We start from the raw sequence: 17,565 nt of genomic DNA on the forward strand, positions 1-17,565 counted from the left end.
AACACATCAACAGTCAATCACTATTAAGTACTAATTATTAGCTTTGAGCAATGATTGTCTTGACTTGTTCCTTTACAAATTGCAAAAACATTTTATGAAAAACTTTGCTACCTGAGACAACTGTCACCTTAAAAAATTATTTAATTTAATCTAGGTTAGAGAAATGAAATAAACAGCTACAGTATTAAATAAATTTATAAATCTTTGGTTACATATCACAATGTGTTTATAGTCTTCATTTGTTGACAGTGAGATTGGCCTTTAAAAATTGACACTTTGCAGACCTGAAAAAAAATTTCAATTATCTATAAGGAACAAAAGCTTATAATGGAACACTTAGCTCAGATGATTCTGAATTACTCATAATAAGTACATAAATGAGAGACAATAAACCTATGTAGGATCAGATAAGTTTGCTCAGATAACAAAACACTTTCTGGGAAAATTCCATGGGAACATATTCCAACATCCTCCGTACATCCTAGATTTATCGCCAGTAACTACAGTCTCTCCTTACGAAGTGGCTGGGATCCCTGAGGTCTGTAACAATGAAGAACTAAAAGATGCAGTCCAGATTGGCTCAAGGCACAGGCAGAAGATTTTCATAAAGACATAATTCTGAATCCCGTAAAGGATTTTATACGTGGTTAGGCTACATTTGTAAGGTAGGTCTAAGTGTTGAAAAAGGAATTTACACCCAACAAAATACCCAAGTTTCCCCTAATCATGACTGAAATGTAGAGCGACACATTATAAATTGAACTGAATTGTGTATTTTGATAACTATTGTCACTTAAATAATTCAAAACATTAGTTTAACTCACAAAATCTTTTTAATCCACATTCACTGTTTTCCTTCAGATTGTTCTTTGTTGAAATGAACCTTGTTCTTTTTCTTTGACTTTTTCAACTTTTCTTCTAGTTTGTCAGTTAGTAAATACATTTCATTTTTCCACCTAAAACAGTAAAAATAAATAAGATGCTAAAGAAATATTAATATTGATAATCTTTTCTTTCACTGTATAATGATCAAGTTGGCCATCTTTCTATGTATATTTAAACTGTACATTAACTAATAAAGTGACTTCATAAAAAAAGTTCACTGAAACACATTCGCTGCGGCCTACTGCTATATCAGTAGTGTGCTCGCCTGCCAAATATTGCGTCTGTCTGAGCCCAGCACTCGGCCGGCGACAATGTGATTGTTGCCAGGCTATAGCTGAGAATAGGAGCTTTATTTTGGTGTAAGTTGGTACTAAACATTCCCGTAAAATCCCGTCTTGCAATGCTTTTGTCCCGTTTTTGGGAATTTTCTCTATTCGAGCTATATTACAAAGACTCTGGTTATTGATCCAGGCAGTGCTGCTACCTTTGAGTGTTTCAGTGAACTACGTTTAATTTCAGGGTTACGCAGAACAATCACCACTGCTCTTTTGTGATTCGTCTTACTGAGATATTTCAATGCCAATAGCGACCGCTGATTCAGTAGTGCGCCGGGGCTCCGCCCGAACCTCGCCGCAGTTTAGGAGCGCCATTGTAAAGGTTTTCAGCAGCGAACGTGTTAAAAAGTCTTGACATCATTGTTAATCACTGTAAGGGGCTAACCAACATGATGCAATTGGCATTAGTGAGGGTATAAGATACATTTGAAAGCATCAGAAACTATTGTATGGTTAAAAAGTAAAAAAAAGAAAAGAAAAAAAAAAAAAAAAAAACTAGTACCATACGGTATTAGTGTTCACCTCCCTCACAATACAAACGGGGCTAGTGCTTTCTTTTCTCCAGATCGAGTGTGTGTGCTACTGCTTTGGTGTGAGTGGATTTGACCACAGCACAACTTTCGGTTCAAAATTGAACAACAACATGTTTAAACGTTACTGCAAAAGAATACATTTAAAGTGTTTCTCGGGTTCCTCCTCATAATAATCATTACGTTTAGAGACACAACAAGTATTTTTAACCAGCAAATAAGTGAAAGATGAGTATATAGTGGGGCAAGATGACGTGTATATATGACTATGGCTTTGATAGTATAGTTTACAAACCATCACATTAGTTAATAGTTATGGTAAGTTACTGACTTGTCGTTCATATGTCCGTAGTTTTCATTCAATTTCTTGATCAGCTCCAACGTGCTTGACAGACTGACCTTTGCTTCCATCTCTCCTGAATTTCCTCTATGTAAAATTGTATGACTGAAAGAAATTGTAGCACAATTTTAATTTAGAATTTTTCTTTCTATACAAAGAATTACTCTTAAAGAATATTAAATAATTTACATCCAAACAATACTTCTAAATCTTTTCAAATATAATTTCCTGTAGGCCTATCTTTAGAACTTTTATTTTTAAAGCCTATTATTAAACTTCGTAAAGCATAATAAAAACAACAATTTTCTCAATAAGCAACTATTGATTTTAATTGTACTTCATACTTCAATTAATAATACAATTTTCAACCCCCCCCCCCCCCATAAAAAACATACATTACCAGGTTTGAAAATGGGGGATAAAATATTATTGAGTAAAGCATCTATTCTTACTTATTTAATACGCAAGCAGGATTTTTGTGACAATTACTCCTCCGAAACTACTTAACCGATTGACATGTTTTTGGTCTCATTGGAAAGAGTGTAACGTGAAGTTGTGCAGGAAACTTTCTTTTTAGGGAAATAATTAGAGAGTGAGGCCCTGGAGCCCTTTAAAGTGTTGTATTTCTCCATAAGATTAACATGGGAAACAAAAATTGTTATGAAACTCCAGCTGTTGTCAGAAATTAAAAGTGAGAAGAAGAACATATGTTGTAAACCGTTAATAAGTTTACTAATTTAACAGTTTGCTACAGTACAAACATTTACTGACTTGGTTGAAATGAAATGTTTACTACTTGAATTTGGGTTGGCGTAAATATTACAATGGAAAAAAGTGAGAGAGCCTGGATAGATTGATATCTTAAAAAGAAAACTGAATTAACACTGTGCTGCATTTCTTATTAATCATTGAAAGAGCCCATTTGCAAACTATGGAACCATAGGAAAGTCATAGAACACCACCAAGGAGAAGAAATAGAAATGTTTTTTTTTATTTATAATGTTATTATGGGTAACCTAATGCGGCTATGAGTAAGGCTATTTGTAGAAAACGCTAAAAAACAAGATCAGCTTTTAACAACAATGATAAGATATTTACAAGAAATTGTGTTTATATCGATCTGTTATGTACCTACATCATGAGTATTTCCAAAATCTTTGAGTTGAATCTTTTAAAGTCATCAGAAATTATGACTGTTTTTCGTTTTAAAATAACGCCTTTAATACTTAGCAATTGCTCGAATTTGAGCAACAGGGACACTAGTAGTGATTACTTTACAAACACAATACAGTAAGAGTTCATAGCAAATGTTTGGTTCGCCAATAGAATTATTTAGGTGTCCTTAAAACATTCCATCTTAAATTTGATCTAACATCAATCTTTTGCTAAAAAGCAAGTTTGATCAATTGGTTAATTTTTACATATTTTTATCATTGCGAATAAAATTATGTTAACTTCAAAATCACATTTGGTGTCAAATTAACAGACACGTTTAGGGGAACCACTACATTTTTGAGGTTATTTTTGTGATATTAATTTTCACTACTGTGCTCCCTTGTCTTCTTTAGTGTGAACTCTCAGTAAGAATGGACACAAGCCCAAGGTTTCAGACTGCAGAGGCCCCACAATTATAAGTTAAGGATAACATTATGTGTATGTTTCTACAAACTAGTCACACACCTCTGCAGCTGAGCCAAGTCCAAGCTTGTAGCATGCAGTTGACTATTGAGAATGTCAGCCTTTTGTTCACTCATAAGTAGCTCTTGTTGGTAAAACTGTGTGTCCTCCTTTAACCTGCGTATTTCACTCTCTAGCTTCTGTCTTTGCTGGGATTTCCGTTGACATCTAGAATAAAATTAAAATACATTTCATTAATTTTCAATTTTTTAATTCACTTTTGGCTTTTGGTGGTTGATCAACCACAAATGTATATAAAACTTAATGTGGACAACTTAAAATTAACAGCAACCTACTGGCCCTTAGTTAAAATTTCAAGTCCATTAAAACTAAAAAACTAAAAACACCAAGGTAAAAAATCACTCAATAATCCTTCCTGTATTATTGTATGGATCTGAGACATGGACACTAGCAAAACAGTGTGAAAAAAGCTCAATAGTTTTTGAAAATAAGATACTGAGAAGGATAAATGGAATGGTACAAGATGAATTAGGGTGGACAATCCAAAAGAACAGAGAACTAAGGGACAAATATCAATACCCAAGATATCGTTGCTAGAATAAAAAGCAGAAGACTAAGATGGGCAGGACCTGTAAGATTGTAGACCAGTATAACCCAGAAGGTAGGATCCCCCTCGACAGGCCAAGGCTTTGGTGGAAGAGCCAGGTGTTGAAGGATTTGCAGTATTGGGAACCACCCTCGAGGCAGTTGAAGATAGAGAGTAGTGGAGAGTCATCGTTGGCAAGGCCGAAAACCTTCTATGGTTTCAGTGGCCAAGGAGGTAAGGTATCTTAAAATAAGTTGTCTTTTCAGTTTGGCCTGGTTCAAAAATTGGCGTATTCGACAGAAATCAGTCTTTTACATAGGCACACTCTGTTGGTAGCCGATTCAACAAAGTTTATTTTTATGGAGTTTGTAGTTGTAGCCATAGTCTACTGTATACTGCACTTGTGGTCTATTGTTACTCTGAGTGAAGCAATTGATTAACTTGTAGATATAGATTGGTAAATAAATATTGAAATTTCAGGAACTCTTTAGAAAAATTGTATTCTCATATTGGGATTGAATTGCATTGATTTCTTTTCAAAAGACAAAATTAGTCCCCACTGTAAATTTTGGTGTGATCGCGAGTGAGGAAAATGCCTCTACAATGGTACAAGATCTTTATGATTTCGTAACTACTGTGGTAAACAATGATGAGGTTTCTGGGACCTCAGGAGATAACATCAGTGTCGCAACCAATTATTATATGAAAAATACACATTATAAATTGTATGATTACTGAAGCACGCTGCTTTTGTACAGGTTACAATGTCAGCCTTAAAAGTTTTGAGATTTAAAAAATTAAAGTTTCTCTTGTTGCATTGGAAGAAAAATCCTGCTCTGTTCCGTCCCGAAAATCGGAAAAAAACCCCTAAAATACAATCCCCTCCATCTCTTTTGTGAAACAAGTCCGGTGCAATTTGTTACCAACAGCTACTCACTTGTCCTCCAGTTTGTCGAGGGCTTCTCGCAAAACAGCATTCTCCTGGTGCAGCTCCTCACAGTTTGTCTCCGCAGACGACAGTTTCCTGGACAGTTTCTCCAGCTGATCACTCCCAACGGTCTGACTCTCAGCTACCAGCGTCTCCAGTCTCTTGCACTCCTGCTGCATCTGCTCAACCTCTACACGCTTCCTGTTGCGCTCCTGCGAGAGACGAGCGTCAACGTATAGTCAAGTACGGAAAAGGAGTTAAAAACGATAATTTCAACAATGAAAAAGATTTGTTTAATATTTACATATTGAAAATATTTTGAAACTATAAGGATTTTTTACTGCTACTAGATAATCAACAAAACACCTTTTCAAGGTTTCCTCTGGCTCACCGTATCAGTGCAATACCTGACTTGTACCAGTGTCCAGTACCTTTCTTAAACCTGTTACAATCACAGAATAAAAGGCAGCTGGCTTACATTAGATCACAGCAAGTGCTACTGCAATACCTGTCCCACAACCGCCAGTTAATTCTTTACTACTGCCAGCTGATCATCAGACTGTCTTCTAGTTCCTTTATCTATTTGTCAACCAGTATCTCTGCAATACCTGTTACTACCTGTACCAGTCCCTTCATCAAACCTGTTACAACCACAGTCAGTTCTACTACAATACCTGTTCCACAACCTCCAGTTGATGCTTGACTACTGCCAACTGTTCGTCAAATTGCTTTCTCAAGTTTGCCTCCTCGGACGCCACTCTCCGCCCTGCTTCATCCACCAGCTTATCCCACTCGGCTCTCAATTTCTTGGCATCTTCTGCAGCAAACAAATAAATAATTAGTCACGTACTGTATGTAACACTGCTGATTGGTAATAAGAGTTGTCTGATTTGCTCGATTTGTAAAAAATGAGGTACCGTAACTGTAACATATTATTAATGTGATTTGTACATATTTATGCCAATATTTTTATCTTCCCAAAAGAGACATCGGAACTCCGTTCCTCAGCATTACCCCGCAAATCAAGCACTCCTCTATCATTCTGGTTATCTCCGGGTCTGGGTGTTCACTAGGCTTCTATCTTCTTCTGTTCCTCCACATACTGCCACTGCACTCCACTTGCTTCCACATCTCGTCAATCCACCTTCTTCTCTAGGTTTTCTTCTGTTCATATGAAGCTCACTCATTGTTTGGGGATTCTATCATATTCTTCCATTATTCTTAGGTGGTTGAACTATCTCAATCTCGATTTTTCTACTCGTTCTCTCATACTTTCTAACTATTCCTCTTCTCAACTCTTCATTTCTAATTCTATGCGATCTTGTTTTCCCTTTAATACCTCTTACAAACTTCATTGCCCCCACCTGAACCCTACTCTATTCCTTCTCTGTTATATTAGAAACTTCTGCACCATAGGTAACTTTATAATAAGTTTGTTCATTATTTATGGTATATAATAAGTTGTATTTATGGTAACCTTTGCAGTCTTTGGTATATCTTTATCCCAGACTAGATGTCCAACACTTTGATTGATATTTCTGATGTATATAGAGTCTGAAAATATGTATACAATACGGCTTGGCTGGCAAAATGTAATAGAGCAGATAACAACATGAATCTCTTAATATAAAGTTCAGAAAACCATTCTTGATTTTTTTAAAGTAGATTTTGTATATACAGTTGTAGATTTTAAGATAGCCTAACAGAAAATCAAACATAACCCACGAGAATTAAAATAACTTAAACACATGAATAGACATTGTGTTTAGATTCCTCCAATTGAGTAACTGAAAAAATAGGTTACCGGTAACCAAAATTTATTTCAGTTAATTGGGGGTTCATTGTATTACTAGCCCGTGATAGCATCGATAATCACCCAAATTGAATGTAATGTTACTAGGATTACCCCAATCAGTATTACCTGTAGCTGCTTTTTCTCTGGCTACAGCTTCTTCTGTGTTCCGATTAGCTTCCTCGACGAGAGTCAGGGCATCTGCGACCCTAACAAACAATTTGAGCTTAGCTTTTACTGAACACAAAATAATTTATATTTTACAGCATGTAGCATGTACACATTATGCTCTATGGCAGAGTTTCCCAACAGTATTTACTGGCGTAAGCCTACCACTTCACAAGACAAAATTATTTTGCGTACCACTTGGTAATGTGGAGATAACCATTGATTATAAACAGGTTACAAAATGAGGGAAAACATCTTCTTGATCTTAGGAAGGGATTACATTTAATTGGGTATTTTTATGGGACAAAATTTATTCTCTCAGGGATTTTTCCACAGTCACAAGTGATGATGATGTTTCCTTGATCTTTAGAGACGTCCACGATTTCACCGCTATTGCAGGAAAATATTATGCGGTCTCTGCGATCGAGGGAGACCATTACGTCCACACAATAAATATATGAAACGCAATATACAGTAAGTGAAATTCAATACAATTAAAATACAAGACATTGATGAGAAGGCTGAGATTGAAGATTAGAGAAGCCAATTTGAGAATGTTTTGTGTAAGAGTCATTAGGAGAGGTCTTGATGGATTCTGAATTCGGACCTAGATTCCCCAAAAAGGTTATTTATTTTCAAAACTGTTGAATACCTGAGCAGCAAGTGCAAGAGTTTTAATTTCGCTCATATTCGTTGAGTGTTATTGATTCTACTTAGCATTTACGACTCAGCCGAATTATGTAAGCCACCAAAATAATCTTGTACTTGTTCTAACGTGTTGTTGAAAAAACACAGTTGTCGATGAGCATTTTGTTAATGATGATGCATCGGTCCAAACAATCTAGACAAATACTCTTCTTAAGACCACACAACTTACCACCAGTGGCCTATGCGTACCACAGGCTGGGAAATACTGGTCCATGGTAAACATATTCAGTTTATGTTATGTTATTAGTTACACCTTGGAATGTTGATTGTTAATAATGGCAACCCTGTAAACAATAGTACACCAGAGTCCTACTTAACTGTATATAAATTAACCATAAAGCTATGAGTTCTGAAATACTAACCAGAATGATCGGGCAACAGGGAAACCAGGAATCTTATGTAAGTTTTAATGAACAAGAAAAAACTCATTAAATTCATTAGATTAGGAAGTTTTTAATAATTGTCCATATAGCCGATAGCCAAGCTTTCATTCATCAACAACATAATTGTATCTCCTTTTATGTCGCAAAGTAGTATAAAAAGTGATTGAGGAAGATGATCATGGACCACAGGTGTTGCAGCAATCGCGGTAGACAGTCTTGGATATTTCAGCTATTGCAGGAAATTATCACAGTGTTTGCTAGAGAAATACAGGGTGATTTGTACTCAGTGTGACAAAATTTTTTTGGTGTAAGTACAAAGTAAATGAAGTGTGATGATGCATATAAAATGTTCCAAGTCTAAAAATTAGCTTCCCAAAAAATTATTTTATGTTTTTCAAAAATAACCATGCTTTTAAACTTAATACATAGATTTTTCAATTACCTGTATATGGATTTGAGTAGATAATGTAATTTTCGTGTTCTACATTAAATTTTGAACAAGAATAATAGAAAATGACGGAGGATCAGTTGTAAAAACTCCATTGTAAATAGATTCAAAGATAAAAATTAAGATGTTTGATAAAAATAGTAAAAACAATGGTCTATTGCATTTTTCACACCCTGTATACAAGAAAGTGTCGGAATATGTTAAAAACTGCGCCATTTTATAAGCTTTCCAACGATATGCTACACTATTGAGGTTTATGTCTGCTTATGTACGCGTTAATGGTTTGAAGACTACAAAGCATGGTGTCTTTAACATTTAAAACATAGAAAGTCGGCATGTATTAAGCAAAAGATGTGTTTTAAATTCAACATGAACAGTAAAAACAGTAAAAAGTTCCCTGTTTTCTGGTATTCAAACCACTAAAACAAACAAAAAAATATCTAAACATCAATAATGTAGCATATGTTTGGAAAGCTTATAAAATGGCACAGTTTTTAACATATTCCGACACTTTCTTATATACAGGGTGTGAAAAATACAATAGACCATGGTTTTTAAAATTTTTATCAAATATCTTAATTTTTATCTTTGAATCTATTTACAATGGAGTTTTTACAACTGATCCTCCGTCATTTTCCATTATTCTTGTTCAAAATTTAATGTAGAACACGAAAATGACATTATCTACTCAAATCCATATACAGGTAATTGAGAAATCGCTGTATTAAGTTTAAAAGCATGGTTATTTTTGAAAAACATAAAATAATTTTTTGGGACGCTAATTTTGAGACTTGGAACATTTGATATGCATCATCACACTTCATTTACTTTGTACTTACACCAAAAAAATTTTGTCACACTGAGTACAAATCACCCTGTATATGACAATATGCAGATGCACTTTTACAGCATTTTGGATCAATCAGAACAATTTGGTAATCTGTACGCAATTCGGTTTGCATTAGCAAAACTGAGTGGTTCAGTTTTACTTACGTTTTGCGGTCGACAGCAATTTTCCGCAGCAGATCTTGCTTGTGTTCGTGACATTGCTCCAGCGCCATCTGTAGCTCTTTTCCGTTCCGCTGAGAATCCTCCAACTTCTGTCTCAAACTGGACTCTGCTTTTTCATACTCTCGCACTTGCGCATACTTCACTTTATCTGCAAAAAAAAATATAGTAGTTTACTTCCGCCCAAATTTTGAAAACCTATAGGCCTGAAAAAAAATATTTACATTTGTGATCAAACTAACAAAAATTATCCAAAGAACGATTTTTTGTTTTTCTATTTAATGAGGTTAGGTTAAAGGGTATGATGAAGTGAAATCTGCATGAAAATATTAGATTACTTAACTTTTTGAGTATTTTGATCTGAATATAGTTAAGCCGTATTAAAGAGTACATGGAAAAAACAGTATGGATGAAAACATTACATTACAAATAAAAAAGTAAGTTCCATTAAATTACATCATTAAATTGGCTTTATTATTCTCATCTCAAAATACCTCAAGTGAAGGGAACATGTGGTTAAATTCATAATTATTATGCATGTGAGTTGCTGCAGCCTTCTGCATTTTAAAATTAAAGCAATGGCAATCCTAACATTGACTTTAACCTCCAGGGGATTCCTATTTATTTTGTGGTATCTATTTGCGTAAGTTATTTTTATGTACAGTTATTCTATCGCTGATATTGTATTTATTTTGTCTATTTTTTTTAATAACCATAAAGATTTTAGTATTTTCACATAGTTAGTTTGTTCATTATTAAATATATCTGTTTACACAAACAGAACTAGAACCAAAATCATACCAATAAACGTTTCTGAAGCCAAATTTCACCATACAGGTCTTCAAAGTGTAAATAACTGTTTACTACTACAATTTTTACCAGTTTGATAAGCACGATCCAATTCAATAAAACTTGCTTCCAAAGCCAGGAATTTGGACTTCCACAATTGCTCCTGTTCAGTTGATTCTCTCAAAGATCTTTTCAGAGCGCAGTTTTTCTCATTGGCCGCATTCATCTGTAAATTGACTTCCTTCATCTGGTCTTCCAAAAACTTGCATTTACCATTCAACTGATCGTTTTCTGACTTTAGTACGCTTTGTTTCTGTTCCAATATATGAATAGCTTCCGTGTAATCTTTTTGTACCTATACAGAGAAAAAAGGTAAATCCTAGTTAAAAACTTGTTTTAAATACAAACATACCAGCATTATCTAGCAGAATTTAGCACTGGTATTAGAGAAATACCGGTGAAACAATGAGACTAGTAAAGGAAGATTCGGAGGACAAAGAGAATTGGCTACAAAGTGCTAGCGAGGCCAAGTAGCAGCTTGGGTACAAGTGGCCATGGCAGCAAGCAGTAAGTAAATTAAGTATAAGCAAGCTTAAATTCAAATTCGAAAAGAATCTTTATTTTTTTGTAGCATAGAATAACAAACGGCTTCAGTAAGTCACATGTTATTTTTAGAGAGTGTGCTTAGTACTTTTGAATAATTTTTACTTACATCATTCAATTTACTCTGCAGCGACGTTACCTTTTTCCCAGTTTGGAATTCGTTTAATGTTTCTTTTAGAGCATCCACTTCTAAAATACTTGATTTCCACAGCTTTTCTACTGTATCTTTCTCCTGTTAACAATATATTACTTTTATTTACATGTATGAATAGGAACAAAATTGTAGTGGGAATAGATTATATAAGTATATGAACTAAAAACCTTAGTGCTTTTGAAAAACGACTAAAGAGACATCTCAAACTAGTAGCATGATGCACAATCATAGGAGCGTGCGCCTTGCTGCCGACTTAGCCACAATCTCATCTTGTATTCATCACTTGCGATAAAACTTTTAATAAACAGTTAAAATGTGTTTAAATGTCTTAACCCAATGTGAAAAAAAACGCTTTACCAGAGCCTAATCTGGGCTTCGTACTTAATGAAAATACTTATTAACGAGCCACCTGATTTTCCAAATGATCTGGTCACATTCATAATTGAATGTGAGTTCATAATTGAGTAAACTAAGAAGTAATTAAGTAAACTAATAATTAGGGCCTATTGTACAACATGCCACAATTACGTGGGGGCTAACGTCTTCAGATTAGGCTATATTTTATTTTACGCTTCTCTTGCGAACAGTGAAAAACCAAAATATAGGCTGGTAAAAGAATAATGCAAAGATAAACCGCAGCGACTAATCCAAACCAGTGACCATTAATACTTTATTCTGATAGCGACCATATGAATGTAGCATTTTAAGCCAAGTATGAATGGAGTGAAGGATGAGTGGCGCGATCTTGTAGTCTTGTTAGTGACATGTTTAAGTTACATTGAATTATACAACACATATTCCACATTGTTCATAAGAGTCGTAAGTAGGGCTACTACCCTTGAAAAACCGTTGGCATCTTCAGGTATAGTTTCTTTGTAAGGGAAGGTTTTGAGTTTGTATGAGCTAATTCTCCAAAGTGAGTGAACCTCTGCCATTGTTCCTTACGTTGTAATCTACGACTCATCTCTTGCACTTTTCACCTTCGCCTCTCTACTACAAAATGACTCACCGCCAATGCTGATTCCAGCTGTTGTTGAAGGTTGTCAATAGCCTCCGATGATTGTAGGGCTGACAGGTCAGTTTTTTCTAAAGCAGTTTCCGTGGCCATTTTCAATCTCCGGTAAAGATCATGGTTCTCGTTCATCAAACGACTCATCTCCATCCTCAGATCAGCGTGATCTTTCTGTATTCACAGAACAGAACTAGGTTAAATTTATACTCGGAATTACATACGGCAATATATCAAAGATTAATGTTAATGCTGTAAACGTGACAAAAAATTACAAAAATATGGCTCTACTGTACATAGCTTGCAGTTTTTATATTAGGTTAGTCTTTTTTGTAGACATTAAGGCTAGTCCTACATTGGAAACGGATTGGTCTGATTATCCAATCCAGCACTCCTACCTACACTGCTAGTTTCAGTCTCTAGATTCAGTGAGAAATCTCTATAAAGAATACTTGAAAGGCTCTATAAGTGTTTTGTCACAGAAAGAAATAGTGTTCAATGTGAATAAATAAATCTTGTTTGTCATCCCAAGATGTTTCTATATAAAGAATTACAATTTAGGCTACTTGTATTTACTTAAGGTCAGTGGTGCATTTATTCGTACATTTTTCAATCTGTGAATGCTTTCAAGCACCATTGTTGCGGAAAAATGTGAGTCACTTTACCAACTTCTTAGGTTCGAAAAAGCAGATTACCACCAAGAATAGTTCTCAAGAGGCTCCACTACACCACTGTTTAAAGTCAACCTTAACTTTCTTCATGCAAAATGGTAAATTTAATAATTTTATTTTACTTATGAAGTATAATATAAAAATAAAAATTAAACTATGAATTATGAACCTAAAAAAATATACATTGGAAATATCTTGGTTTTCATCAAAAATACTACCATTACAAATCTTTTTTATAATTTTAATTAATAGGCTACTTGTTTTTTCGAACATTTAATCATACCTTACACATTTCTAACTGCTCTTCAATGACTTTTGTGTGTATTTCATATTCTTTCAGAACATTTTTCAAATCCCTGAAAACAAAAATATAAATCATATAGTTGATTAATTTATTGACGTATAGTTTTTTGTAAAATATGAGACCTACCAATTACCAATAACCTATCTTGTAAAAAATTGAATAAATAATCATAAACAGTGTACAGCTCAGGCGTAAATTGTCAAGATGGATCCTTTGGGAGTTGTTCCTCAAGTCATGCATTTTACTACTTTTCACCTCTAATCAAGCTGCGTTTACACCGGAGTCTTTGACACATGTCAGAGACTTTAAAAAATCTTCAAAAATGTCTTGTGACTTTGTGTCAGAGACACTTTTCAGCTACAGAAATAATGTGTCACAGACACGATTTTAGGTTTCCCATCGAGAGTCGGTGAGATCAAAGGACTGTCGCAGTATACGTAATCACCACGGTTACTTTTGGTTACTTTTGTCTGCGACAAAATCCTTCTATCTCACACGCCAAGTACCACTCGTCAGTCAGTAGCCTACAGCTTGTAGGAGCTACGAGAGTTTGAGGTTAGGTTAAAAGTGCTTGGCGTTGTTTGTGTGTACCTTAGTTTTGTTCATTATAGAGTGAAGTGAATAGTTGTGATGGAAGAGGACAACACGGCGAGTATTGAGTGGAATTAGGATCAACTTGTACAATTGGTTGAACTGTACGTTACGTACAGTGTATCAATTAATAAAAAAATAAATAATGCACACTGCAGCAAGGACCAAGTCATCCTCTCCTACCATTGTCACAACTACCGAGCACGAAACTAAACAAAAAACACTCAGTACTGGTGATGTAGTGCCGGATGTGAGATACAATATGTCACTGAATAAACAAAAGTATTATCCGTCAGTGACTTGGACTTCGGTGTAAACACAGTTTTAGTGTGTGAAACGACCTTAAACTTGTATAGGTCTTTGAGAATTTGGATTATTATGGTGAAAATATGATAAATATATTCACTACGGTACATAAATCAATAAAATAATCCCTCATTGGGGTTTTGAAAAATCAGAAGGGCAACTTACTCGACTGACTCAATAGACAACTCCCCTCTCTCCATTTTGGTCAAAACCAATTGGTGCACCAATCCCATGTATTGACTCATAGATGATACTTGGGTTCCTAGAGTAAACACAACATTGTGGTTATTACAAGGCTAACAAATGTGTTGAAACATTAAAGTTGCTTTAGTTTTTGGTCATGAAATTTACATCTATATATATAATTCTGTAAGACCAAATTTTTACCAGAAAATTGTGGACGTCTGGTAAGTCGCAGAAAAGTGGGAGAGGTCTTAAATTAAAGGTCTTGACCCCAGGGACTCGGGAAAAATAGCAGAATTCCCATAAAGTTACCAGAAAACGAGATATAACGTAAAATATCCACCATAAGAAATGCATGGGGACTGAAAAACGTCTGCATTCTATCAGCTGTTACTTATTTATTTGCAATGTTTACATTTTTTCCGAAAGTCAATGTTGGTAAATAATGTTTCAAAATGAATTGTGTTTAATTTTTTGTTTTCCGTTTTTATAATGAGTGACGTAACTAGACAGGGTAGGGGAAGACCTGCAAGACGTGGAAGAGTGTCCAGGAATTCAACAGACTTAAGAAATTCAAAAGAGAACGTCATGTAGGGCCTAACTGTGAAAGAAATCCAGCTGTTTTACAACATGTCTTTAGAAGAACGCTGGAAAATGAATTGAGTTGTTTCTCACAATCTAGGTCCTATTAAAGCGCTTGCATGCTTTGTGGTGCATTTCACTTTGCAGAGGAGGCCACAAATGGACATTTCAACGCATGTTGCCACAATGGACATGCCACAACCACAAGTAAATGACGAACTAACTGTTTTTACATGATTCAAACTTCATAAAAAACATAAGGCAATACAACAGTGCAATGGCTATTGCGCCGCTTTCCGCTACACAAAAAGAGATTCCGAGAAATGGGCCCTACTGTCTTAAAATTCAGGGACAAATGCATACATATATTTCTGACTTACTACCGCAAAATGGGGAGTTGCCTTCATAATAATTAATAATGATTTTAACCTACATTTGGTTCTCAAAATGGAAACTATAATAGAATTCGTAAGATTACAAAACAAATAATCAGTTTTAAACTAGAAAAGATGTGCAATGTTTGGCTGTATGATTTCATCTATGATTCGTCGTTCTCCGGGCTCAGGCCAAACCGTGTGCACGATTCCATTCGTAAATATGTTGTGTTATTGATTTAATCATTACTTTACAATTGTATTTCATTGACACATCAGAAGCAACTAATATATGACTCCAACGGTCCAACGGAAGGAAAACCAAGGTATAAAACGAGAAACACTGTTAATTTTAAGTAGGTAACATAAAACATAACATAACATATTGATAATTTTAAAAACATATTTCAAATATTTGTCTTTTTATATATGTTTTTTTTTTATTGTAGTCTAAATTAGGGGCTATGGCCCCTACAGGCCACTAGTAAATAAATTAAATCTGCATTAGATATTTAGATTAGATAAAATGTCTTCTGATTCTGAGAAGTTCAAGTTTTTTTTATGCACAATTTTATTAATGTTGAGGTTTTACAACCCTTGCTTTCAAACTCAAAGTTGAGGGTTGTATTATTGGTTGTTGCAATCGTCAAGAAAGTTTGACTTTTGGGTACCTAATTTATATTTGGTTATCGATCAAATCAATAGTTTTATTATTCTATAGTCCAATGGGGACAGATCAAAGTTTCACCAAAGAAACAGCTGAGGTTTAGTTAGGTTACAGTTCCACAGACTACCTACGATATATTTACGGAGATTAAATAAATATTAGTTCATCAATTAAAATAGTAAATTTAATTCAATCACTAAAGATATTGAATGTAAAAATATTTATTGATTTCCTGTTATGGGGCTTTTCGAGTAGAGTACCGTCCGCCACTATCTTACAGCTAGTGTGTTGCGGAATTTAAGCACAGAATAAAAAGAACTATTTAATGTATACCGTCTACTCTACTCTTTAATATGTGGTTTAACTTACATAGTTACGTTAGAGTTTAGTCTATGAAATAAATCAACTCAAAAAAGAGCTTAAGTTACAGAATCTAATTTACGTTTGTAAATTGATCTCTTTGACAAGTTACTTACTAGTTATAAAACATTAATTAAAATGTTACCATTTGTTACTATGTTAGGTAGGCCTATCATAATCTAAACTGAGTAGAATTATTGCTTGAACTAACTATCTTAACCTTTAACCTAGGCCTAACTGCCGCAACACAGTGTGAAAAAAGTCTTTTTGAAAAACAAACAATCAATATTTATATCGCGTGAAAACTATATCTATTAGATAAATATAAATATTGAACTAGCCTAACTTAATAAGTTATTTCATATTAAGTTAGGCCTATAATAATATATCGTAGGTTCTCCAAGCAAATGTACCCAAGGCTGATCTTAGTCCGAAACACTAACTAAATGATCTCAATATTAGGTACTACAATCACCCTTAATTAATTCATATTCACCTGTCCACTGTCAAGTAATGAACAAACAGAATTCAACTTTGACTGGATAACCTACACATAAGTGGGCCTAAGTTAATTAGTTAATGGTAATATATACTTAGTTGGCAATGATATTTAAAATACAATTTATTAATTTTAGGATACTTACTTTAGAAGTAGCCTAAAACTGATGCAGAGACTGATCAAATAAATCAATTGATTTAGTCCTAACTTGTGTGGACATAGGCCTAAGTTATGAGTTAAAGGACTAAATTTGGAAATTTAAATTTTTAAGTAGGCCTAAATAAAAAATGGTTAGTAGCAAATCATAATGGGTCATCTTACACAATAAAAATCAAACAAATTTTTAAATAATAAAACATTCTTTCAAAACAAATTCAACCACAAGACAAACATTAGATATTGAACACTTTGACAGCTCCAATTTGAACAAAAACAATAAACAAAACAAAAAAACAAACAAAGAGGAGGAAAGAACCAACGACCAACAACCTACGGATTACGGAATAACATTTCCAAATAATAACAACAATATGAGCATTGATTATATACATACACAATGACATGTACTTACTTAATAAAAAAATTGGTGAGGCTCATTTATCTGACTTTAAACAAAACCGTTGACTATTGATTGACCTATGGTCAATGATAAAACTTAGTTCATACATTACAACAATATATATAAATTCACAACTCTAAGCGTAAAGATATTTCAAGTAAACTA

General features: G+C 34.3%; 1 protein-coding gene across 3 annotated transcripts; it reads right to left on the reverse strand.

Annotated features, from left to right (window-relative positions):
- Positions 1-177: 177 nt before the first annotated feature.
- On the reverse strand, positions 178-17,209 carry LOC128996758 (sodium channel and clathrin linker 1-like). 3 transcript variants are annotated; one of them, XM_054422212.1, is made up of 14 exons: positions 16,987-17,209; positions 14,342-14,438; positions 13,259-13,331; positions 12,305-12,478; positions 11,281-11,373; positions 10,629-10,893; positions 9,735-9,900; positions 7,164-7,243; positions 5,917-6,059; positions 5,252-5,454; positions 3,771-3,935; positions 2,082-2,195; positions 825-956; positions 178-284 (listed from the first exon to the last, which is right to left on the reverse strand). In XM_054422212.1, exons 2-13 carry the CDS (start codon positions 14,419-14,421, stop codon positions 845-847), a joined length of 1,668 nt encoding a protein of 555 aa, XP_054278187.1. In that variant the 5' UTR covers positions 14,422-14,438; positions 16,987-17,209; the 3' UTR covers positions 178-284; positions 825-844. The 3 variants fall into 3 exon arrangements, with proteins under 3 accessions (XP_054278187.1, XP_054278185.1, XP_054278186.1); XM_054422210.1 differs by having other exon boundaries at positions 11,251-11,373; positions 16,987-17,207; XM_054422211.1 differs by lacking the exon at positions 16,987-17,209 and adding an exon at positions 16,839-16,876 and having other exon boundaries at positions 11,251-11,373.
- Positions 17,210-17,565: the final 356 nt, after the last annotated feature.

The sequence above is a fragment of the Macrosteles quadrilineatus genome, unplaced genomic scaffold, assembly GCF_028750875.1.
Source record: "Macrosteles quadrilineatus isolate MER2022 unplaced genomic scaffold, UCM_ALF_1.0 Scaffold_6__1_contigs__length_79288215, whole genome shotgun sequence".
Lineage (NCBI taxonomy): Eukaryota > Metazoa > Arthropoda > Insecta > Hemiptera > Cicadellidae > Macrosteles > Macrosteles quadrilineatus.